Source organism: Montipora capricornis, chromosome 1 (assembly GCF_036669925.1).
Source record: "Montipora capricornis isolate CH-2021 chromosome 1, ASM3666992v2, whole genome shotgun sequence".
Classification (NCBI taxonomy): Eukaryota; Metazoa; Cnidaria; class Anthozoa; order Scleractinia; family Acroporidae; genus Montipora; species Montipora capricornis.
The window spans coordinates 30979877-30992376 of NC_090883.1; the positions used below are offsets into that span (position 1 = coordinate 30979877).

The 12500-nt window shown below is 41.6% G+C and overlaps 2 protein-coding genes across 2 annotated transcripts in view; one reads left to right on the plus strand and one right to left on the minus strand.

Moving 5' to 3' along the window:
- The window catches only part of LOC138038437 (uncharacterized), a 6583-nt gene extending 4054 nt beyond the window's left edge, over positions 1 to 2529 (plus strand). Inside the window, exons 2-4 of the mRNA XM_068884303.1 lie at positions 435 to 524; positions 1053 to 1136; positions 1822 to 2529. Coding sequence (XP_068740404.1) covers positions 435 to 524; positions 1053 to 1136; positions 1822 to 2176 — 529 coding nt within the window. The 3' untranslated portion in view covers positions 2177 to 2529. The remainder of the gene's footprint in view (positions 1 to 434; positions 525 to 1052; positions 1137 to 1821) is intronic.
- A 749-nt stretch (positions 2530 to 3278) lies between these two features.
- The window catches only part of LOC138038427 (uncharacterized), an 11939-nt gene continuing 2717 nt past the window's right edge, over positions 3279 to 12500 (minus strand). The window contains exons 2-7 of the mRNA XM_068884291.1: positions 12229 to 12364; positions 10160 to 10290; positions 8655 to 8736; positions 7564 to 7640; positions 4048 to 4171; positions 3279 to 3689 (exon numbers count right to left, since the gene is read on the minus strand). Coding sequence (XP_068740392.1) covers positions 3630 to 3689; positions 4048 to 4171; positions 7564 to 7640; positions 8655 to 8736; positions 10160 to 10290; positions 12229 to 12364 — 610 coding nt within the window. The 3' untranslated portion in view covers positions 3279 to 3629. The remainder of the gene's footprint in view (positions 3690 to 4047; positions 4172 to 7563; positions 7641 to 8654; positions 8737 to 10159; positions 10291 to 12228; positions 12365 to 12500) is intronic.

Sequence of the window (12500 nt, forward strand, 5' to 3'; positions counted from 1 at the left end):
TGGCAGGGGGCAGAAACAATTACTAGAGTCGGTGTTAACAAATTTTCACCCAGGCGTTTAGAAAGCCTCTCCTGTAGGAGATTGTCACCGGTTTACTTTGGGGTTGAAGATGAAACTGAAAATCTGTACGGGCAAAACCAATGATTATATTTCATATTAAAAGACGACGTCATTACCGACATTACCTTTGTCATAAATGCGCCATCCAGGGCACGCACTTGATTGGCTATCAATGCAAAAATGTCACCTTTATTGCACCAATTTCACTTTTGTGCACTCTATTTGGGATTAATTGACGTGATCTCAGCGAATCGACGCGCTGAAATCTTTTTATGTATATTATTACGGGCAAATATAAATACAAGCTACATCAAATTTCAACCTCACCTTTGCCGTATGACGAAACTCTATTAATGAAACAACAATTTTCGCAGGTGTTATCAGCGAGCCTTCCCATTTTGTGATTACTGCAAGAATCCAATCCACGAGAAGCAAGAGAAAATAGGAAACTTCCACAAGTATCCGTAAGTAATGTAACTTTTTATCGCAGATTTTGCCTCTTAAATAAATTTAATGCGAACCTCAATCAACAGTTTGTTTGTCATAGTGCAGTCAGTTACTATCGTCAAATGATCGTTGCACTGTGATTAGAGGGATTTGAAGTAATTCCAAGGGCAAATAACGGTTATCGATTTGACCCTTAGAATAATTAGAAACAAGAGGATGTTTCCCCAAAAAGACGCCCGCATTACATGCGAGGCGTTGTAGATAATCGAGATCCCTCCTGAAAGCCCGGCGTAAGAAAACCGCATGGTTCTTGAAAAGAAAATGGGGGTTAGAATTTGCCGTTTCTGAATGGCATCTGCATAATGCCATTTGTTTCCAAATAAATTTGCGATCAATGAGTCTTTGGTCCATTGTGCTCCCTCCTAAGGAAAAAACCTCCCGTTTCCCCTCTCCTCATACAAAATGGAAGGTATATCCTTGAAATCTGCCTTGGCCCTCTTAAAGAGTCTCCGACCGACTCCTTCATTGTTTGTTTTTGTTGACAGGTGTTACAGTCTGGAGACGCAAAAATGTTGCGAGTGTTTTTCCAACATCAATCGAGATAAGGGAGACGGAATTTACTGCGAAAAGTAAGTACTTTCTTGATAATTTGTGTTACAAAGAGCTTTCACTAACTAACATAAGGTCTTTTGATGTTAGAAGTTGTGCTGTGCGACGACGAAGCGTTTGTCTTTATCAATCGTTCTCTGCTTCAAAAGCCATATAGGCAAGGTTGATCATCAAGTAATAAGTAATAAGTCGATTGAGGACATCAGAAAGCCCGCGTGGATTCGTATTTTCTTTCCGTAAAAAGGTCAAGACTTTTACTTAGCCAAGCAAGCTTTCAGAAGCGAGTGTCATAAGTGCCTGACGAAAGGAACTAAACTTAATGAGAAAAGTTTAAACAAATTCGAACATTAAAATTTGTCTTTTCACAAGATGAATTGAAAGATTTTTCAGTTAGTGATGTCAACTCCACGCCCCTGATTCCAAATGCATAGAGTGGAGTAGAGCGTGTCAAATGGTACAATAGACCAATTTCGATATATTAAAATTCAGTCCGAAACAAAAGGCACCATCTCGAGGCTCTGGGGAATAAACTCATACAAATCCTTATATTTATTCCCCAGAGCCTCGAGATGATGCCTTTTGTTTCGGACTGAATTTTAATATATCGAAATTGGTCTATTGAGGGACTTCTTCTGCCACCTGCTCCTCTCTTTAGCGACCGTCGTTTTGAATTTATCATTTGAAATTATCATTCCTTATTCTTAGGTGTTACACAACTAAGAACGCTGCACCGTTAGAGGTTTACGTCAGATGCAAGGACAGTGAATTTAGTTTGCATTCACGAGACGAATCAGTGATCGATGCACTCAAAGAGCTTGGAGAAGGGCTAATCAGCGCGATACAGAAGAATATGAAGCAGCAGAGCGTGAACGACGACGCGAGTGATGAAGCCGAGGAGCTACCTCAAGGCTACGTCAATATGACAATGTCATACGTAACGAAATCTGTGTGGGGAGTAACTCGAAATGTAGGCAACACAGTCACAGGGACCACCAGCTTCGTCGCTCGAAATGTGGACAAATCTGTGAGGGAACCACGGGCTTCGTCGCCCGAAATGTAATGGGGGCTACGAGCTTTGTCGCGCGAGGTGTGGATAAATCTGTGAGGGGAACAACGGGCTTTGTTGACAGTTCAGTAAGGGGAGTTACGAGTTTTGTCGCACGAAATGTGGACAAATCTGTCAGAGGAACCACGGGCTTTGTTGCTCGAGGAGTAGACAGATCTGTAAGGGGAGTGTCTCGCCTTGTCGTGAGGAATCTACTCTTCAGAGAATGAAACATTGTTCAAGGATTTTTACAGACATTTCTACATTTCTCCGCATGGTTTTAATTATTTTTAATTACCGGTACTTATATAATCATGGATGATCCTTTGTTTGAAAAGGTGAAAGTACACGTAACCGAAAAAAAAAGATTCGTTGAGACACATTTAACAAACGCATTTTGAAAATATTCCTCGAAAGTTGGCTTTCAATCCATAAAAGTGAGTAAAAAGAACAGTTATTTGACCCACGAACGAGTTGGTGAGAGTCTGATTCGAACCTCCAGTCCGGCTAATGAGTAATTTTAAACCCAACAAAATAATGTTTGCAATCAAATTGCTCGACAATTGTTTTCAAAAAGGTGTCCGTATCGGAAAAAAATGAATTTAATTTTAGAATAACTTATTTTGGGTGACTGTAGCAGCTGTCGTAACGTATAATGTATTGTCTCGCTACCCAAGCCAAAAACAAAATACTAAACAATTCAAACAATGAATCAGACTTAAAAACAATAGAACCTGCTTACAATACCAAGCAATAGCAACTTACGAGAGCTTCTACACTGCTGCTTATTTCCCCTTTCAAATTTCCGGGGTGCCGCCATCTTGAATAATTGTGACGTGTACGGTAATAGGGCAACCATTATACACGTTAGAATTATTCAAGATGGCGACGCCCGGGAAATTTGAAAATCAAAACAAACATGTTTGGAATTCATTTATTTCGGATATAAACGCTTTCAATGGAAAAAGTTAGAACAATTTTGATTGTAAACATTATATTCTACGGTTTTAAGTTATTTTATTGTTTTACTAGAGGTCCCATTTAAATTCCTCATTTGGCATCACACACAAATGGTTTTCTTTAAAAAGTTAGTGACATAAAGGAAAACTGAAAAAACCCATGCCTCTCGTAGTATGAGGGCCAATTTTATTATTACTTGTGCTTCGCATAAGAAACGCCATCTTCATAGAACGGAAAAGTAGGTTTGCTATCGGTAAAGAGCTTTTGTTAGGTAGTGTAACGAAATATATTTTTAGCCTCAGTACACTTCAAGATTACTTTTCACGCTGCTTCAGTTGTAAGATACGTACGTACGTTCATGCTTTGTCTGGGAATTTGAAAACGTTTAACTTACTAAGTAGACACCTTTTTAATTTAAAAGAGTGTATTAAAACAATTTTAGAATCCAATGATTCTTCAGTGTAGTAGCTTTCCACATGTGACGTTGGCAATCCCTTCTTCCATCTAATTAAAGTTCCTGGTATTGGGATTTTCTGCAGCATTGGCAGCAAAGTGCTGTTAAGTCATCCTTAAACAACAACATCAATACAGCAATGGGTTGACTAAGCCAATGAATTGTACACGCCACCTACAGTAAATTGTCATTCACAATTCTCTAAAGGCAACCTCTAGATCTATTCCTACCAAAGACAACTTTAAACCGAACTTTTAATTTCTCATTTGTGCAAAGGTCATTCTCGGGGTCTCCTGAAATTTCTGCAAGTTTTCTTTGGGGGGGGTGGGGGGGGGGAAGGGAGGGGGAGACTATATTAATTACCGTTATTCTTTTTCAAGGCTAAAATTTACCGCTCTCATCCTTTACCTCTTACACCGAACATGCTATCACTTCTTATCAATCACTTCGGAATCGCATCTTTTTTACTTACCTTTATTTTTGCACACATTGATGGTTTCGGCTGATGTCCGTCTTGCAATTTGTTCAGGCGACGACGCAGGCAGCAAACATAAACAGCGACAAGTAATAGCAGAAATCCGGCAACAGATCCAACACTAAGGAAAGAAGAGCTGCTTCTTCACTTCATTTAACATATAAAGAGAGACCTCCTGATTCCTACTGCTCAAGATTGGCTCCATGTGGCCAAGGCCAGGCTTTGCTTTCATGCCATACTTCTTAATAAAAAAGGGAGCGAATTATCTTAAAAATAAATTGGGTACGAGCAGTTTCACAGTACAAATGTAGAATGAAACGTCATCAGTAGGGAATTTAAGCAAAAGGGAGTTTAAGATACCTCGACGACTACGGCGACGAAAACGGAACTTCAAAATATAAGTTTGATCTATTCTAAATGTTCATGATTATTCCATCTTGCTTGTATTATACAATATGGGCAAAGTGTCCTATAACTGGATTGGTACGGACGGATTTGAAGTAAGGAGTGAGACTGAAAGATTCGCTGTAGTTTGTCCAGGTTGTCATCAAAAGCTTAAGGTGATGTTACACGAGCCGATTTTTAACGCAACATTGTTGCGTTAAAAGTTGCCTCGTGTAACAGGGTGCACAGGGCGATTTTTAACGCAACATTTTGTTGCGGCAACATGTTGCAGGTTTTTGAAAGCGATTCAAAAACCTGCAACATTGTTGCCCGAATTTTGTTGGTGTTGGTGCGTGTAACACCCCCGCCGCTGACTTTTAACGCAACATCGTCAAGAGCTAACTCTTTTATTAACTGATGATATACTCCTCTTTCCTCCCTCCGTCTAATCCAACTTCTCGTCCAAATAATTCGTTCCCGATTTCTTCCTTTTTCATGTTCCAAATCGTCCACTAACAACAGAACATGAATGATTTTCAGCCGCCGTCATTGTCCGCCATATTTGTCGAGCAGGAGCCTTGGTTCAAGTGTTGCGAGCAATGTTGCGTTAAAAATCGTCCCTTGTAACATACAGTTGCCGCAACAAAATTGCGTTAAAAGTTGTCTAGTGTAACATGGATCAAAAATCGGCGTTAAAAATCGGCTCGTGTAACATCACCTTTAAATTTGGTCGTTTCACGTAGTAGTTTTGACGAGTACGGGAGAGAAATGTTCAAAAATGCGTGCCGCACGTGCAGCACGATCATTTTGGTTCTTTTAACCAATAATATTACTGCTTTTTGGCGTTGTCGTTGCGGGAATCGTCGTGGTTTCTTAAACTCCCTAATGACGACGGCTACGGCAACGACAACGCCAAAAAGCAGTAATATTATTGGTTAAAAGAGGATAAACACTCGTGCAGTACGTGCAGCACGAATTTCCGTGCATTTCTTTGCCGTACTTCACAAAACAACAACGTGAAATCACCAAATTTTAGATTTTGACAAGGTGAGCATATAACAATGACCATTCATTTTCTGTTTTGACTTTACGACCGTTCGTACCCATCCAGTTACAGGATAGATCGCACCGAGGTGAACAAGACGGAATAATCGTGGAATACTTGCCCCAGTGCTAAATTGCTATCGTCTTTGCTATCGACGGCTAGGGCGACGACAGCGCCACAAAACTATTAATTCAATCGGTTAAAATAGGAAAAATAATTGTGCTGCACTTGCGGCACGCAAATTAGCACATATTTTTGCCGTACTCAGCGTAACAACGACGTGAAATCACCAAGTTTGAGATTTTGACGACAACGCAAACGTACAAATGCGGTCCTTTTTTTTCTCTATTTTACTCTGAAACCGCTCGTACCAATTTATTTTTAGGATCCTTTATCTACCTTGGACGACTTGAACTAGTTAGAATAATCGCGATAGTCTTACCATAGTGTAAAGTTATATCTTGAGGGGACATTTTCGTTGTCATCGTAGATCTTCAAGTCCCTATAACCCTTATTCCAAAATGGCTGCCATTTTAGTATAGTATTAGGCTCTTTTGGCCTCGTTCAAGGTTAAATTTCTTTTGAATTTTACGTTTGAAAGCGAAGCCAAAAGGGTCAATTTGAAAGGAAACAAAAGAATGGTAAAATGGCGGCCATTTTGGAGTAAGGTGTATTGTCGTCAAAACCTCAAATTTGGTGACTTCATGTCGTCGTTAAAGGGGAAATGAAGGCAAAAAATAAGTACTTTTTATTTACACTTTAGACCATGCGAAATGATGTTTTCAACTTTTTTTTTTCTGGCATATCCGTCGTTTTTCCAACTAAAAAAATGTCTTTATTCCGATTTTGGGCCATCAGCATTGCGGCTCATAATGGAGGAGTCAGCGGTCATTTTTGCAGCTTATGACGTGTGATATGGGGAAGACATGCAAGAACGCCCCATATAGGAGCAGTGTATAGACTAATGTTTGTCGTAAATATTGAGCCCACGAAGAAACAGCAAAGAAACGAAGAAAATATTCACAGCAGCACTTGTGTTCACCTTGTTTCCCTTGATTACGAAATCTCTGTTCCCCATATCATACCTCACAGCACTGCTGATTTAGTATTTGAGCCCGCACTGAAAATGCCGGAAAAGCGGTAAAAGCCCAACTTCGAACGTGGTAAAGGTAAAGTCTGCTATGAGCCTAGAAGGCCCACCAGGCCAGCGCTTATCTCCGGTTTCTGTAGCATGAAGCGACTAGGAGTATTTCTACTCCCCACTGGATGGGATGCTAGTCCATCGCAGGGTTACCCCCAGCATTACATTTGCCGGTACCCATTTATACATCTGGGTGAAGAGACGCACTGTGAGAGTAAAGTGTCTTGCCCAAGAACACAACACAATGTCCCCCGAACCAGGACCTGAACCCGGACCACTCGATCCGGAGTCGAGCAAACTGACCATGAGGCCACCGCGCCTCCCACTTCGAACGTGAGCATGTAACAATTAACCATTCAGCTAAAACCGTTCGTACCCATCCGGTACAGGATAGTTTGCCCGTATTGTACAAGGTGAACAAGGCGGAATAGTCGCGAAATACTTGGGATAGCGCTAAGTTATATTTGAAATGACGTTTTCGTTGTCGCTGTCCTTGCTTAAAATCCCTAATTTCCCTGTTTTAACCAACAATTTTCTTGTTTTGCGTTGTTGTCGTTGCTGTAGCCGTTGTCATTCTCTAAACTCCTTAATGATCCTACACGCTTTCAGATGAGCGAAAGCGCCCAAAGTTGGGATGAACAGTGAAGTCGCATCGAGCCTCCTTAGCTCACCGGTTTTTGTCTTCGTTTCGCTTTCGTCTTCAGTCGATGCCAGTTCATAGACCTTTTTGCAGATACGGCGGCCATTTTGATTTCTATTGTTTCGAAAGACATTACGGGATGCTCAGGGGGCAAATTAATATGTATTTGCCCCCTGGGCACCCCATAATAGCTATTTGAAACAATAGAAATCAAAATGGCCGCCATATCTGCAAAAAGGTCTATGGGCTATCAGCCCCAATGGCTGTTTCAAATCAAAGAACCCAGAGTTTTATCATACTCACACGATGCATACAATCGCTAGAGTGCTAAGCCCACTGCATCTCCCTGGGCACGCGCATTCCGAATACAGTGACGTGTGCTATAGAAAGGAGAAGAAAGATGGGAAATACGTAGCATTAAGTTGCTTCTAACGTTTTAAACGACGTGCTGATTGTATGGCCTTTGAACTTACGCCGAAATTTTAGTATTCATAAGTTCGCTAAAACTTTGTTGTTCAATCTAAGCTCCGTCCAAACATACGCAACCACTACGGAGTTGTTGATTCGGCAGATGTTGGATGGTGTTGACAGTGGTTTGCAAACGGAAGCAACATCTCCGAACAATGCAGTGTTTTAAAGGTAGGATGCGACAAATAAGACATTGTAAACTTACAAAATCCAGGCTTCCATCTTGTTTTCAACATGTTAATGCATGGCTGTCTCCATGGAGACCATATGTAATGCGCATGCGGGGCCCAAACGATGTTGGAAGAACTGTGCAAACGGCTCCACAATTGTTGCGCTACGCTTCGGCGATAAAGGAACAAAAGAAATGTTGGGAGTTGTTGGCTCAATCGTTTGACCAGTTTCAAACGTCGCACAACAACTCCCAACAACACGCAACCACATGCAACAGGGTGTGCAAACCGACGTAACATGTAACACCCAACAATGCTGGAAGTTGAAAGATTGAAGCGATGCGATGGCGGTGCAATGCTCTACCAACTTAGCTACGAAGCCATACAGTTGAGAACAGGTACATTTGTTGAGCCCAAGTCTTCCCGTGAAAGGACTAATGACTTTGATTTTTCGTCCATAACGAGAACTTACAAAAAAGACAATTCTTTCCTACATCAGTCCTTTCACGGGAACACATGAGCCCAATACATCGACTCACTCCCAACTGTGTGGCTTCATAGCTCAGTTGGTCGAGCATTCTACCGTCATCGCAGAGGTCATGAGTACGAGCATCACTTCAATCTTTCGCCAATGACGCGCAACCGACATTACAAAGACCGCTAGTTCCTGGGCCTTTCGTAAAAAAAAAAAAAAAAAGATTCACATAAAAAAAAGGTAAGCAACAGCCGTGCTATAATGAAAGATGATCTACTCACATACAACGAGGGAGATCTTTCCATGGGATCTACTCTTCCAATGTCTTCCGTTTCGTTACAGACGAGAGTAATTTGCGTTTTACTAAAGTAAAAAAAAAAAAAAAAAAGACAATAATATAAAAAGCGAAACGTTATCATGTTTGACTCAGACCACAGTTTGACTCTTCTCTGGCATCCGTTGGTCACAAGTGGCCTTGGATCTGCGTCTCTGGGTTGAGGTAACGCTGAAGCAGCGTCTGGTGTTGCTGTGAATACCGACGCGGGAATGGCAGTCCTTTCCACAACCTCTGCACATGTAGTCACTGCTGTGTCCGTGTTTCGTCTGAGACCATTTGCAACTACTGTTTGTTTCTTATTTATTTGTTCGAGCAGGCTGAAGTATTGGCACCTACTCAGCTGATGTGGACCTGCTATACCCATACTGGCCCATCCACTCACGAAGGACAGCAACAACACCGGGAACTTTATCCCCTACTCTTCTCGAATAATGTGTGGGTTCTTTAACTTCCCACAGGGAACTAATGAACATGAAAGATATTCGTGAGACGGGGCCTACGGTTTATAGTCCTTATCCGAGAAGACTTGAAAGTCTAACCATTTGCGGATATTATTACAAAGACAGCACTTTCTCCTCAGTTATTTTAAGACCCTGAGTGTTGGTTCGGCAGGAGTCGAACTGACGACCTCCCGCATGGCATTCCGGGTGCTCAACCAACTGAGCTACCGGTGCGCGGTAACTGCGCCACTTCCCGTGTTGTAGACTGAGTGCAAGGCAGAAGGCGTGGAGTGTCCCCTCCAGGGCGCAGGCCTGGGTAAGGTGATTGAAAAGACAAGCTGTTGCACATGCAGCAGGTCCTCCCTCTCTATGGCGCTGATGTAATCCAATGGATGAGCAGTCGCTCAAGCAGCTTGGCACTAGCGCCGTCGCTGGAGTTGCCGGAAGACAGATGAATGCGACAATGGAACGCCTTAGGGACTCCAACTCCGTATGTATCCTTGGGATTTACTCCCGAAGACCTTTCCTTACGGAGAGATCCTGCAAGGCAGCGGAGGTTTTTGTAGGGCTCCTCTCCCCTAGATCAGTTGTTGCCAACCAAGACTCACAAGCCCAACCTACCCGAAGCTGCTGGTTTTAAGCCACCCTTCACCCCTTCTCCTGTCTGTAACAAACAGGTCCCGCAGCGTGAAGGCCAGGAGTTTGACTTCGCTCCTATGTGCTGTAATAACCACGCGCCATTTGGGGACTTTAACGGAAAGCGAGAGCTTATCCGCACAGTCCACCACGGCATGACAGCCATTGGGTCCCGGTTTGACCCTTACACTAGTTAATTCGACGCGGTAAAAAGGAAATGGAGCCAATGGGGAATTCCCTCAAGGCCGCCACTATCCAACGCCACATTGCACATGCGCATTAAGCAAAACTAATATTTCTTTAAATAGCAAGCGGAACATTTCTTTATTGGTCGAAAAAAATTTCAAAAAAATGAAACTTAAGTTCTACCTACGTTTGACTATCGCCTGTCACACCGTACGTCAAAACACATCTTCCGCTGTCAAGCATACAGTCCGACAAGTTCTGCTGTCCGATGTCCACACGGAACGTTCCAAATACTTTTGTTTTCCTGGTCAAACAGACCTGCAAGTGAAACAAGGTTTTTCGAAACTGATTAAGCGTAACTTTGCTAGCTCTAAATTGTTAATTCACCAAACAAGTGATTTTTTTAGAATTTAAGAAACTTCATTTATTTTATGGACCGGAGTGTTTTACCGGGAACTAAAACTCTCGTAAAATCATTACGAATTGAATTGAATTGAATTGAATTACGACCACTACATCCGCGAACTGAGTTGCGTATTTTCGTATTCATACGATTGGTCATATTGAGCAACGAAGTCACGACTTCCGCATTTTTATCCCGCCTTTTCTTTGTTGAATTAATACCCAGTATTTGTATTAAAGGCTGCTTTTCAACCTCTATCATGTATTTTTATTGACCGTATAGTAGAAAATTACACGTTAGCTTGAAGATATGAATTTATGTTCTTGTGGCAATTAGAGAGCTAAGACGAGAACGACTACGAGTACGAGATTTTCTCATAGAACAACAGTGAGCGCGCGCAAACCAGCGTCATTTTGGCGGAAAAAATCGTGATGCCGTCGTCTTTTTAGTACGAGATTTTGCAAAATGTCGTCGTGTCAAAACAAGTCACCAAAACGGTAGCAGTTGTGGCATTTTTCGATCAGGAAAAAGCTCAGTTACCAGCAATAAGAATTACTGAACAAACTATGCCGACTACTAACAAAGAGTAAGATTGATCGTCCGTTTCTAAGTATTTTCGCCAAAAACGGGCAGTCAAATCTCGTTCTCGCCCCAGAATCTAAATGTCGCTATTATCTCACGAATGATCGCAGCGAACAGGTGACTAATATTGTTCTTGAATTCAAACGTACAACTGATTCATATCTTCTCGCGACCGTGTAATATCCTCTATATATGTTCAAAAAAAAACATTCCTTTCACCGCGTACGGGATAAAGTTGAATTCGCCCTTTTTAAGGATTAAACCACTGCAAAAACCGAGTACGATCAAAACTTGCTCTACGTTGGATCAAAATAGATCGTGACCACACCAAAAAAAAACTTTAAAAATAGAAAATATACTGCAAAGGTTGGTCAAGACAACGTGAACATAGGCGTTGTTGCAATATTTCGGCTGGCCAACACCAGCCTTCTTCAGGTTTATTGAATGGATAAATGGATAAATTTATCCATTCAATAAACCTGAAGAAGGATGATGTTGGCAGCCGAAATATTGTAACAACGCCTATGTTCACGTTGTCTTGACCAACCTTTGCAGTATATTTTTCATTTTTGAATTCGCAGTTGACCAGGTATATAGCTTGATAGCTCACTAGGTAGAGCTCGTGCAGCGCAATCACGTGGTCATGTTTTCGAATCCCGTTCATTCCTGGATTTCTCATTAAGGTGCTCGATTAACTGCCACTGGTCTCTTATCCTGGTCCCAGTGGTTTGTCTTTCTTCTTCTTCTTTTTCTTCTTCTTCTTCTCCTTCTTGTTCTTCTTCTTCTTCTTCTGCTCTGATGAAATTAAGCCGCGAAGCGAACGAACGGCGAATCAGTGAGAGGAGAAAAACCTCTGTTTTCGTTTCCTACGAATCTCACTTCCACGTAATGTTTACAGTCCAGTTTAAGGCTGTCGATTCTGATTGGTAGATATTTTAACCATCCACGCAATTCAATTTGATTGGTTGGCATGATTAAACCACCGAGATGTGGAGCTATTTGTTGCATTTATGGTTGACGAGCGTGCGATAGCGTGATTGTGATAAGGTGTTTTCTAGTTATGATTTAAAAAAGCGTTTGACAGTTGGCGTCTGCATGGAAATGAGATTCGCAAGGACCGGAACCAGAAAGAAAAACTTCTGGAACCAGGGCACTTATCTTTCCAACTTTCACCCAAAATTAGGACACAGAACAGACAAAATTTGTAAATTTGTAACCTTCAGATGAAATTATTATTTAACAAATTTGTCTGTATTCTATTTAAAACGCACCGCTACATCCTTACACTTGTTTTCCGTGGTCTCATTCTGTCGTCTTGTGGCTGTCCAAGGAATACAGGGATTCCATTCGTATAAATCCTTCGTTTGGTGGGAAGTATTGCCTATACGGGCACCTTCAAAACTGAAACTTTCGTTAAGGAAATAAAATAAGTCAATTGTCAGTGGACACCTGACAAAATCTGCAATAAAAATGTTAATGTAGTAGAGAAAAATTATATTGAAGCACAAAAGGACCCCTAAAACCCTAAGACCCTGGGGTCTTA